The sequence below is a fragment of the Echinops telfairi genome, unplaced genomic scaffold (genome assembly GCF_000313985.2).
Source record: "Echinops telfairi isolate 266 unplaced genomic scaffold, ASM31398v2 ScPeMD7_7458;HRSCAF=8496, whole genome shotgun sequence".
Lineage (NCBI taxonomy): Eukaryota > Metazoa > Chordata > Mammalia > Afrosoricida > Tenrecidae > Echinops > Echinops telfairi.
The window spans coordinates 48,272,595-48,284,609 of NW_022111358.1; the positions used below are offsets into that span (position 1 = coordinate 48,272,595).

Consider the following 12,015-nt stretch of genomic DNA (forward strand, 5'->3'; position numbering starts at 1 on the left):
GATACAGTGGTCCCTGCTGAGTGAGGGGAAACAGTTACTTGATAGATACAGTGGTCCCTGCTGAGTGAGGGGAAACAGGAGTTGATACAACGGTCTTTGCTGAGTGAGGAGAAAGGCCACCGATGTCTCATGCAGGTAAGCGAGCTCACTGAGTGCAGTGAGCTACCATCAATGCCGCACACGAGCAGGTGAGTGATGCTCGTTCGCTAAGTGAGGACATAGGCACCCTCCGTGAGAGTCAGTGAGCGACAGTCACTATATGTGGAAGGGCATGGTCAGTCCTCACGCAATACAGCAGATGGGAAGAACACAAGCTCCCGAGACACGCCCTTGCCGCACAGGACAGGACAAACGGGAAGTCCTAGTAGTCCTTCGCATGGCTTTTCTAGGCAAGCGTTTGCCAAGTCCATGCATCCTCAGAGGACTGCTGGGCCCGTCGCTTTCTCCGGACGATGAGTACTCACCGGTTTTTTGGAGTCCTCCACCTCCCGGATGCTCAGGTTCTCCAAAGGGATGATCCCCCGGGGCTCCTTATCCTGCAGATAGGAGAGAAGAGAGGGGGGCTGTCAGGACCCCCTGCCACACTCTAATGGGAGACCAGGCTCAGGACAGCGACCAGCATCCTCCATCTCCATCAGCAACAGCTCCTGGCCACGTGGGAGCTCAGGAGATTCCATAACCACCTTGAGAGTGTGTCTACGACAGCCGGTGGCATCTCCAGGAAGCAGACAGCTGCCTGCACCTACAAGGGCCTTATGTCTTGGCCAGGCTTGCCACATCTCCCAGGCCTCAGTCCTGCTGGAAAGACAGTCTCTGCTGCCTGTAGCAGGTGGTCAGACCCTGCCTACCTGGACAAAGCTCCAGGAGATACTTCCTCCTGGATCACACCCTCAATGCATTGACCCCACATGGTCCTGCTCCGGGGTCTCCACCTGCCCCAGTCTGCCTCCATCCCTACCCCACAGTCCTTTTTCCACTGCTAGGGCTGGGGTCCATCGGGTTGTCCTGTGGCCGGCACGCCCCACCCGTCTTCCAGCCTCATGCCCTCACTGCTCATGATCGGAGTTCCTGACATCTCCCTGAGAGGACCTGCTCCTCCCCGGAATGCCGGAGCTCGCCCTGGGCAGGCTGTCTGCGGGCTGAGCTTCCTAGGGCGCTCTCCTGCGCTATGCAGGTGGTTTGAGGCCATCGGGCCCCGTCTTCCTATCCTGTACAGGCAAAGGATCCCATGTCACACACAGCACAGCCCTGGGAGGCAATGACTCTGGGGGCCACCTCGGCCTCCCCCAGGACGGGTCCGAGGCTGTGCCCCTCACCCTCCCTGCCCTCCAGACACCATTCTCTGGGAGAGGGAGCAGAGTTTCCACTTACCGATCAATAAACAAAGAGACTATCAACCCAAACACCCTCCCGTCTGTCCCTCTTCCTTTGTCCCCTCACCCCACTCTCTGTGCACCAGCCCCTCACCCCAACAGCCAGTTCTGGTGGCCGTGCCCTCGCCCTGCGGGGCTCACCGTGGTGTACTCGAAGTAGTACAGGCAGTTGTCCGTCAGGATGAACCAGCGCCGCTTCCAGGTCCTCACCCGGCCCCCTGCAGAGCAAGAGGAGCGCAGTCGCCAGGGTGCCGCCCACACCACCCAGGCGAGCCGGAGGCAGGGGCAGGGCCATGGCGGACGACAGGGCATGAGACACAGAGCCGAGGCAGAAGCGTCTTTATGGATGAGCGGAGCAAGCAGTCGATGACACTGGGGGATGGAGCCAGAGTGCAGGGCAGGGCCCCGGGGGTGCTGATGGCCCACCATGGGAACAAATGGCTGTGGCTGCAGAATCGGCAGCAGGAAGCCTGACTGTGTGGTGGCCAGTGGCAGAGGGGGCAGGGTGGTGGGAAGGGGAAGACAGGCAGGGGCTGGCCCAATCCCTTTCTGGCAAATCCCGTCTTCCTGGAGCCTGGTACTCACCCTCCTGAGGCCCTGCCCGCAGCCTCCCTGCGGCATCAAGGTGAAATCTCTCACTGACCTTTCAGCGGTCTGAGAGCAGAGCACCCCCCCACCCTGGCCCCCAGTGCTGGAGGAGGACCTCAGCCAGGGAGGCCTCAGGAACTCAGACAACTTGACCAGGGGCCCAGCAGCCCTGGGTGGACCCCACCTGTGTTTCTCAACAGAAATGCTGGTGCCCGACAGGAGCCTCGCCTGAGCCACCCAGGTCCTCCCTGAGAAGGGGCCCTGTCTGCACATGAGCCTAGTCTGCCCTGCTGGGTTTGTGTGCTGGAGTGAGTCTCCTGGTGCTGGCCGTGGTGTGTCCTGCAGCCCTGGCTGCCCAAGTGGGGCCCAGGTGAGGTGAGCCCTCACCTCCAGGGGCATGGCTTTGAGAGGAGAGGGTGGCCAGGTCTCAGTGACACCAGCCCCATCATCATAAGCACCTCAACAGGGTGGGGGGTTTCCAGGGCATGCCCATGTGCTCACACCAGAGGAAGCTACATGGTGGGGCTGTGGAGCACTGGGGGGTGGGGGGGGTGGAGGGTGGGCGCTGCTCAGCTCTAGGGAGGAAGTCTGAGCCACAGCTGTCCAGGTCAGGATAGGGGGGTTTGCATAAGCAAGCCCTTGTCTAGCCCACCCTACACCAGCTCCAAAGCACAGGAAGCCCCTCCACCCTCATGACTCTGACTTCAGTGTGACACCCCCACCCCCACCACCCCCGCCCTGGTCCCTGTAGGACACCGGGCATGAGACTAAGAAAAAAGCAAGAGAGGGACAAGAAGACACATGTGTAGGGGTGGGAATGAATGGGAGAAGGAGGCACAGGGAGAACCCAAAATCGGGCGGTGTGCTCTGAGGCAGGGACTGCCTCCTCCCGGCCAGATAACTGGATGGGCGTGGGTTTGCTGTTTCCTGGGCTCAGCACGCAGGGAGACACACCAACTCACGCTGGTCCCCATTCACCTCCATCACAGGCTACCCCACCCCAGCCCTGGTGGAGGGACCCAGGAGAGAGCAGAGCTGGGGGTTCCTCTAAGGACAAAGCTGGCTGTCCCTGGCCCTCGGCCGAGGGAACCCTGCAGGTGGAAGTAGACAGACACGAGCAAGCAGACAGAGCAATGCGCACCTGCACAGTCCCTGTGGAAGGCTCAGCCCCTGGCTGCCCCGTGCCCATCCCCAGTCTAGGGCGAGCCCCCACGACACTCTGATAGTGGGGCTCAGGGCAGAGCCCCAGCAGGCCCGAGCCTGCTTCCTGACAGAGGGCAAATGACGCACTGTGCCCACCCAGAGTGGAGGGCCTGTGTGGCTCTTGTGGGGACTCCCCAGGAAAGAGGAGCCCAAACTGAACCTAAACAGAGATGGCAGAGTGAAAGCACCCCACCCCCGCCAGGGTGCCCCTGGAGCTGAGGAGACACCTGGCCCACTGGCTGCCGAAGCCTTGCTTGGACCCCGGGCCTTCGTCTCCATCTGTTTTCTGCGCGTGGTCTGTTAGAAGCATGCAAGTGGCCCTAGGAAATCGAAGGATTCTCCCTGCCCCTCCTTCCTGGCTGGACTCCACATGCGGAGCACAGACGTCCCTGTGATCCAACCAAGATGCCGCGCCCTGGCCAGGTTCCCTGCAGATGTGCTCTCGGTCCTCAGCAGCCCGTCTGACTGCACACCCTCCCACCGCCCTAAGCGCCCCCCCCAGCCCTTAGAGCCTGGCTACCGGACAACAAGAGGCTAGCCCTGCAGGATGAGCCCGACCCGCCGGTTCCCTAGGGACTGTACAATAAGTTAGAAGCAGCAGTAACACTACCACCAGCAATTTAAAAATCAGAACAGAAAGAACACAACATAACCGGGACAACAGACTCAGAAAGGCTGCGGCGAGTTCGGGGCCTGGGCAGAGCGGCGGGCGGGGCCCGGGGTTACATACCTCCTGGAGTTTGGGGCAAGGAAAGGAGAGCCCAAATCATGGAAACATACAAATGAGGGAGAAAAGAAAATTAAAACAAATGAATTGACTCAGCTCCTTCATCGCGCGGTGCACACCTCAGTCACCCGCACGCCTGCTTCAGGCAATGCCGACAGCCAGAAATGAGGCCCAGGAACCATGGGGCGGCCGCAGGGGCCACACCTGCTGGGTCTGGGTCAGGGCTGGAACCCCACAATTCTACACACCCCCGCTCACACAGCTGATGGTGACCGCTATGCCCTGAGTCACTGACGGGGCAGGATGGTCTCTTGAAAGTGTGTGTGATGACTCAGACACACCGGCCTGGCCCGTGTACCAGGCACACATGGGTCTACAGAGGACAGACTCTCGGGGACAGGCACACACACAGACATGTTCACACTAGGGAAGGTGGAGGTGCTCACTCGGAGGGAGCTGAGAAGAAGGGCTGTGAGGACCGCACCACGTCCATGGGCCCAGGTGGAGCTACAGTCTAGGCTCTCCCTGGTGCAGGCTCAGGGCCATCTTTTGGAGTGTTGGGCACTGGGGGAACATGCCAGTGTCTCCTGCAGGGCCCGCCTGCTTGGCAGTGTGGAGGCAGAGCCTTGGGAATCAGTCAGTGTAGAGCTGTCCCTTCGACGGTTCCCCTGGCTTAGAAATCTAAGGCTAGCCAGGCCGAGCGACATGCACAACCCTGGCCCATGAAGGCACCCTGGGAGAAGGCATCCGTTAAGTCGCTGTGTGCGGACACTGGGAGGGGGTGGGCTGCCTCTGAACCAGGAAGAGCATCAAGACTCCGTCTCTGATTCCCGGGTGCCAAGGACGGCAGGCTGTGCTGCACCTCTCCTGGATGCCTCACTAAACCCAGAGAGAAGGGAGGACCCTGGTGGGGGCCCACACACATTCAGAAGCCAGGGCAGAAGAAAACAAAGGGACCTCTTCAAAAGCAAACAAGTAAATAAATACAAAAGTAAGTAAAATAAGCCATTGAGTCAATTCCGACTCACAGTGCCCTGTACAGGCAGGGTTTCTGAGCTTGTACATCTTTAGAGGAGCCAACAGCCTTATCTTTCTCCTGCACAGCAGCTGGTGGGTTTGAACCACCGACCTTGTGGTTAGTGGTCAAGAACCCACTCAGATCTGTGAATTTCTTGGCGTCCTTCCACAGTGACCGGCTCCCGGGATACAGAGGGAAAGGGCCTCTGGGTAAGTGGTTGGCGCTGTGGAGGGCCTGGGCCCGGACGGAGGGAGAGGAAGGTGCCGTGGTGGGGGCGCTGCAGCCAGGCTCTAGCTTGCCATGCATGCTGCCTGCGGAAGGTGCGGTGGTGAGGATGCATGGGGTAGGGGGTGGGGTGGAGGTGGACAGATGGACACAGCTGTCGCTGTCCCAAGGCCAAAGGACGGGGAAACGGGCTTGGGTCAGGTCCAAGGGGACCTCCACACGACACCTTGTCAACGGACTTACAAGTGGAAACATGAACATGGACGGCTGAGGACAGCGTGTCCCCAGATGTGACGCAGACACACGCCCGCATAGCGTGTCCTGGGGCATCTCTTTCTGAAGATCTTTGTTACACAGAAACCCCCCACCCCTGCCCTGTCTCTCCACAGCAGCCCCACCCGCTGACCCTGCAGCCCAACCACCTTCCCAACCCCCAGCTCAGTCCCCAATGAAAAGTCCTAGCCCAGGGGCGCCACTCACCGAGTTTCAACAGCCAGCCTTCCCGGTCAGGGTTGAAGAAGGTGTGGGTGAGGTCATTGCCATCGTCTTCAGGGATCTTAAAGGGCTCGTTCTTTATGCTCTCATACAGGTTCTGGGGGAAAGAGGGCAGGGGGTCTGATTGCAGACTTAGCTCTTCTCCCCCCTGGCTCACACTTGGGCAATAGGAGGGCGCAGCAGTTCCAGATTCAATGTGACGGATGGTGTCTGAGCCTGCCTGGGAGTTTCCCAGTGAATCCACAGGAGGAACACCCCACCCCTGCTGGCAGTCCCCGCCCAAGGCAGCTCGGCTCACCCGCAGGAGCTCCTCGGGCAGGTCACCGCCGTCGTTGATGCCCCGGTTCATGGCTATGAACCGCTCCACGGTGGGCTTATCCTTGACGTTGGGGTTGTGCAGGCTGGTGTTGAGCATGATGATGGCGAAGGAGAGGACGTAGCAGGTGTCTGAAGAGAAGAGAGGAGGCTCGCTCAAGGCAGGGGGCCAGGGGCACACCCTGAGGGGAGGAGGGGGGGGGCAGGGTGGACAGTAACTGAGGACAGGCGCAGAGTGGAGGTACAGAGCGGCGTGTGCCGCGCACGCTGTGAATGCACACCAGCCCCTTTGGAAGAATGTCCGACGCTGCCAGCAGCATGGCATCGGGGGAGGGCACGCAGGGAGTGCCACAGCCCGTCTCTACACAAACCTCGCACAGTCTGTGGGTTTTGCAGCACGCAAGCCCTCGCACCCATCCTCCGCGCTACGTGTCTGCTCGTTAGGCACATGGGCTCATCACAAGAGAAACACAGTCGTCGGGTCTAATCCTCCACCACGAGAATGAACAGTCACTACAACCATAATGTCTGATGGCCTGGGAGCCGGCAGTCTGCCTAATAAGAAAATGAGAGTCTCCCTCCACGGTGGCCTTCCTCACAGACATGCCTGCCAGTATCTTCCTCACCCAGTGGTACCCACGGATCCCAAATGTGGCTCCCAGACACACACACGGTAGCAGGCCTACAGTGTGGACTTCCACTGACGACCATTTTCTTTTGCCATCAAAGATTTTTCCCCCTGATAAACGTGATTTGTAACAGTTGCTGTCTATTTATCTCATGATTCATAGATGTCACAATGAATATTTCTGTTCTCTCCTGTTGGACTTTCCTGCTCAGGCAAGGAACCTATCTGGGGCGGTGCCAGCGCACGTTACCTGTGGACTGGAAGACCCCGGGGTTGCACTGGCAGTAGCGCTGGGCGAAGGCCTCCATCATGCGGTCGATCTTCTGCGCCTCCCCCGGCAGCCGGAAGCTCCACAGGAACTGCCTGTGGGGGAGACAGGCGCGCTACGGCTTCAGACGTGGGTGTGCAACTTCAGTTATGTAGCGTCACACTTGAGGGGGGACCTGCTGGGCTGCCATCTTCTGTGGCGCTCAGAGCAGACCGCCCTTCCAGCCTCAGCACTCTTCTCGAAACAAAGGCCGAGTGGATGTGAAGGGGGTTCCAAATGGGAAGTAATCATCGACTCCCAAGGAGCATCTGCACAGATTCGGGCTTCCGGGCCAATGAATCACCATTCACTTCTTCTCACCAGCCCACCACTGTCAGCCATGGCCCACTAGATTGTGGGCTTTCAAGAAACCTCAAGATTCTAGAAATAACTCCCAAAGACACGATGGCAGCAAAGTGTCATTGTGCCTGGGGGTGATCACTCGTGTCATCCAACACCCGTCTCCCACACCGTCCCAGGTGCCTCCCGGGAGGCTACTCACCGTAAGGCCTGGACAAGGTTCAGGTCTGTGAACTCGTGCAGCCCCACAAAGGCGTGAAGCACTTGGATGTTGAACTCATCCCTATTGAGAGAAGCCCGAAGCCAGGAAGCCCAGGTCAGAGATCATACCCGGACCCTGAGAGGCACCCATCCCCTGTTCAGTCCTATGTCCAAACTCTGAGGTCCAGGTCCAGTGGGCTCAGGAAGGCTGACCACTGAGTCACCTGTCGGCCAGTCAGGCACCACAGAAGAAACCCATCTGAGTTTATGACCTGAACAAGCAGGGGCTGCTGTGGCCTCTGCATCTAACCACTAAAATCCTCCCTAAGAGAGTTCCCCTCCACGGCACCTTGGGATCATCTGGAGGGGGTGGGGTGGGGGGCAGTTTCTGTGTCTGCAGGTCCTGACGGCCTCACCTCTCCCCCAGGTAGTCACCGATGGCCGTCTTATTGAGCCCCTCGCCTTTACACAGGAACTGGGCGATGTCCTCACAGGTGTTCTTGAGCAGGTCGTTCTCCATCAGGAACTGGATCCCCTGGGGGTGGGGGGACACCAGAGACCCATGATGCCCAGGAGAAGCACTGGGGGGCAGGGGTGAACAGGTCGCTAGGGCTACTCCAGGTCAGGGGTTACTGTTGAGGAGCCCGGGTGTACAACTCGAGAGGACGGGGCCTTTGCGCGACATGACGGCTGTGTCCGCCGCTGAGCTACCAGTGCTCTCGGGGCGCCATGAAAACACACCACTCATTCCCATACCTTTTTGGGGTCCATGTTGAATTTTTTCCTGCCCATGGCTACCTGTTTGTTCCTCTGCATGTTTTTCCTGTAAAACAACCAACAGAGCCACCTTGGTTCTCCAGGTGAGGGAAACACTGAGAAACCAACGGCACCCCCACTCGCCTCCCAGGACTTGGCAGGACTGGGGCGGCTCTGCCCCATGAAGTGAGGGGCAGCTGCCCCACACCAGGTCAGTGGTTTTCTTTTGTAAATGATGGTGAAAACAAGCAGATCGTGTAAGGTGTAACTGACACACCACAATACACCCATGTTAATGCTCGTGAGAATGATTTTGATGATGATTTTAATAATCCCGTGTGGGAACGATTTCCTCGCCCAGTAAAATTCCTTACCACTGTCTACAGTTAGTTTCCATCCTAACATTCTGCTCAGCCAACCATGACCTCCTGTCTGGTCCTGGACACCACAGAATCACGCATGTCTCAGCACACACAGCACACAGTGGGGCCGCAGGCCTGTCTTCTGTCACTGTGTGGCAGTGTGTGTGCACCCAGGGGTGGGCCTGGTGGTTCAGTGGCTCTCATTCACGCACACACGTTCCTGGAGCTCACTGAGCCACAGCACATCCCCCCACCCTCCCAGCACCAGGCTGTGCAGGTGGGGTACCCCCTTCCTGTGCAGCATTGTTTCCTGGGTGACCTGTGTATTCCAAGTTTCTGCCTTTATTTTCATTCGGGTTGTCCTTGTATGTAAGGTCCCATGAGCTCTTTACACACCCAGGCAGAAGCCCGTCTTCAGACACACAGGGTGGAAACCCTTGCTCTTTACCTGTGGCCTCCCTCCATGCCCTTGTAACAGTATCTCATACTTTGATGGGACCTGGATGGGGCAGGTTTTTTTAAACGGGCAAGAGGGCAAGCTTTCATGCAGGCTAATGAGAGAGACTCAGTGACGTGCTGCTACTTTCCACAGGAGCTGACACCAGCCCCCTGAAGTCAAGCACCCCCACCCACCCGAGTTCAAAATCACAAAATCCAACAGCCTCGTGAAGCTAGCCGGGGAGCCTAAGGCTTAGGAAAACAGACACCCGTGGACTGCACACGGCCTGATGACTGCATTAAACTGTTAGAGAACGGTCTGGAGCCCCCATTCAAAACCAGACACTTAGAGACACTAATGTCTCATGTTGCCCAGAGACTCCTGTCCTCACTGTGCACCGCCCTCTCCCCTGCATTCCTGCCCCTGTGCCTCTGAGGCACCGACACGCATCTGACACTGCAGACAACGCTGGGCACGAGCTGCTGCGGACGGCTTTCACAGTCACTTGGGGAGGGCTGACTTGACACAGAGAAAACCAGAACCTCTGAAGCTTGGCCAAGCACAGCGGGCACCACAGGGCCAAGCAGAGGCGCTCTGGGTCCCAGGGGTGTCTGGCCGGGGGCTGGCAGTGTGGTTTGTGTTGTATTAGAGCTTAAATTCAGAACACCCAGTTCCCAAAGGCAGTAGATGGTAGTGACAGCCCCAAGTCCATTTGCAGAGTCTCCACATAGATCACTGATCACTAATCGATGATGTGGGTCATCTTGGCAGAGTGCCTGAGAGAGTGAATTACCTCTGTCCCTTCCCAGCCGGCCAAGAGAGGGGCGGTCTGTCTTTTATTGGCTTGGCTGGCCGTGTCACTGTAATGGAGACCGTTCAGGGGTCACAGTCATGAGGCATGCTTCTGTGAGTTTCCTTTGCTCTCCGAAACCCTTTATAAAGCTTTGTATCTCAACGAGCCTTTGGATGCCATTCAGACCTTGTAACAATGGCCTCCTCCATCAGGATGATGTGTCCATGCCTTTAGTGCTGTCTGTTTTTTTGTCTTAATAAACATTAGGGCACCGAGACACCACCGCCTCTAAGGCTGGCCAGCAGCTGAGCAGACTCACCTTTCTTCCGTGGACCCCAGGTTCTCGATTTCATTCGCTACTTCTGCTATCTCATCCTTCAGCCTCTACAAATGAAAGAGCCCAGGGTTAACGGTAGGAGGCAGCACTGGGCAAACCACGGGAAGGCACGTTCTGCATGCCCCCATGCCAACAAAAATACAACACATAATACAAATGCAATCAGACAGGCAATGTAATCTGAAACAACGATGAGCTCCCTGCCAGGATATCATTTGTTGTTGACAGGTGCCAAGTCAATGGGTATTGGCCCTGTGCAGGGCAGAAGGAAACACTGCACGTCCTGCACCATCCTTAAAATTGTTCCTGTGTTTGAGCACATTGCTGCGGCCCTCCTTGAGGGCCTTCCTCTTTGTCACCACCCCTCCACTTGACTGAGCATGATGTCCTCCTCCAGGGACTGGTCTCTCCTGACAACATGCCCAAAGTAGGTAAGATCAAATCTTGCTATCCTTGCCTCCACAGAGCAGTCTGGCTATACCTCTCCCAAGACAGGTCAGTTTGTCCTTCCAGCAGCCTGTGAGTCTTTCAATGTTCTCCTCCAGCACCGTTCAAATGCACGATTCTTCTTAGGTCTTCCTTGCTCGGTGTCTGACTTCCACACACATATGAGGCAATGGAAGACACCATGGCTTGGCTCAGGCACACCTTAGTCCTCAAAGTGACATCCTTGCTTTTCAATAGTCTTACAAAGGTCTGGTGCAGCAGATGTACCTAATGCAACACATCTTTTGATCTCTTGACTGCTGCTTCCAAAGCATTGACTGTGGATCCAAATCATTACAAGACAAAATCATTGACCACTTCAACCTCTTCTCCGTTTATCATGATGTTACCTGTTGGTCCAGGTGAGGAATTAGGTCTTCTTTCCAGTAAGGTGTAATCCATACTGAAGGCGGGAATCCTTGATCTTCATCAGCAAGGAACTCAAGCCCTCCTCACTTTCAGCAAGCAAGGTTGTGTCATCTGTGTATCGGAGGCTGGTAAGCCTTCCTCCAACCCTGATGCCACACTCCTCTTCATGTAAAGCAGCTTCTCTGAGGATTTACTCAGCACACAGACTGAAGAAGTACGGTGAGGGGATACAACCCTGACACACACCTTTCCTGACTGAAAACCATGCAGTGTTCCCTTGTTTGTACAACTGTCTCTGGGTCCATGTACTAGTTCCTCATGAGCACCAGGAAGTGTTCTGGAATTCCCATTCTTCTCCAGGTTATCCATGGTTGATCGGGGTCCACACAGTCGAATGCCTTTGCAGAGTCAATGAAACACAAGTAAACATCTCTCTGATATCCTCTGCTCTGAATCACGATCCACCTCACATCGGCAACAATGTCCCTTGTTCCACCTCCTCTTCTGAATCCAGGCTGAACTTGGGGCAGCTCTCTGTCAGTGTCCCACTGCCACCATCCTGGGTGATCATCAGCCGATTGTACGTGTGCGTGCTGTCCATGAAACTACTGTTGGTGGCTTGGGCATTCTGTTGGGTCACCTTTCTAATGGGCACAAATGTACATCTCTTCCAGTCAGCTGGCCAAGGAGCCATCTACATTTCCTGGCGCAGATGAGTGTTTCCAGTGTGTCATCAGCTAACGGAAACACTTCAACAGGTAGTCCATCGCTCCTGGAGCCTTATTTTCAGCTGAGGCTTTCAGTGCTGCTTGAACTTCTCCCTTCAGCACACTGGATCTAGCTCATCTACTACCTCCTGAAATGGTGGGCTGTGGACAAGTTCTCTTTGGAACGGGGACTCTGTGTGACAATTAGGCAGGAGGGAGGACATAGGTGACAGGGCCTAGCACCTGACCCAGTCACAGAGTTCATGGTCGCGGACAGGAGTGAACCACCAGGTACAGACAGTGTGTAAATGGCTGGTCCCGGAGGACATGTGCAGCAGAGGGTCAGCACACATAAGGAAGACCCCGACAGGATGGACTGAGACAGC

At 56.8% G+C, this 12,015-nt stretch overlaps 1 protein-coding gene across 2 annotated transcripts in view; it reads right to left on the reverse strand.

Annotated features, from left to right (window-relative positions):
* The window catches only part of CYTH1 (cytohesin 1), a 33,137-nt gene that overhangs the window by 2,969 nt on the left and 18,153 nt on the right, over positions 1–12,015 (reverse strand). Inside the window, exons 3-11 of one of the 2 annotated variants that reach the window (XM_013006307.2) lie at positions 10,050–10,114; positions 8,137–8,203; positions 7,797–7,915; positions 7,382–7,462; positions 6,823–6,935; positions 5,928–6,076; positions 5,615–5,726; positions 1,515–1,591; positions 465–536 (exon numbers count right to left, since the gene is read on the reverse strand). In XM_013006307.2, coding sequence (XP_012861761.2) covers positions 465–536; positions 1,515–1,591; positions 5,615–5,726; positions 5,928–6,076; positions 6,823–6,935; positions 7,382–7,462; positions 7,797–7,915; positions 8,137–8,203; positions 10,050–10,114 — 855 coding nt within the window. Of the gene's footprint in view, positions 1–464; positions 537–1,514; positions 1,594–5,613; positions 5,727–5,927; positions 6,077–6,822; positions 6,936–7,381; positions 7,463–7,796; positions 7,916–8,136; positions 8,204–10,049; positions 10,115–12,015 lie in introns of both variants that reach the window. The other variant, XM_045299762.1, reaches the window with a different exon arrangement.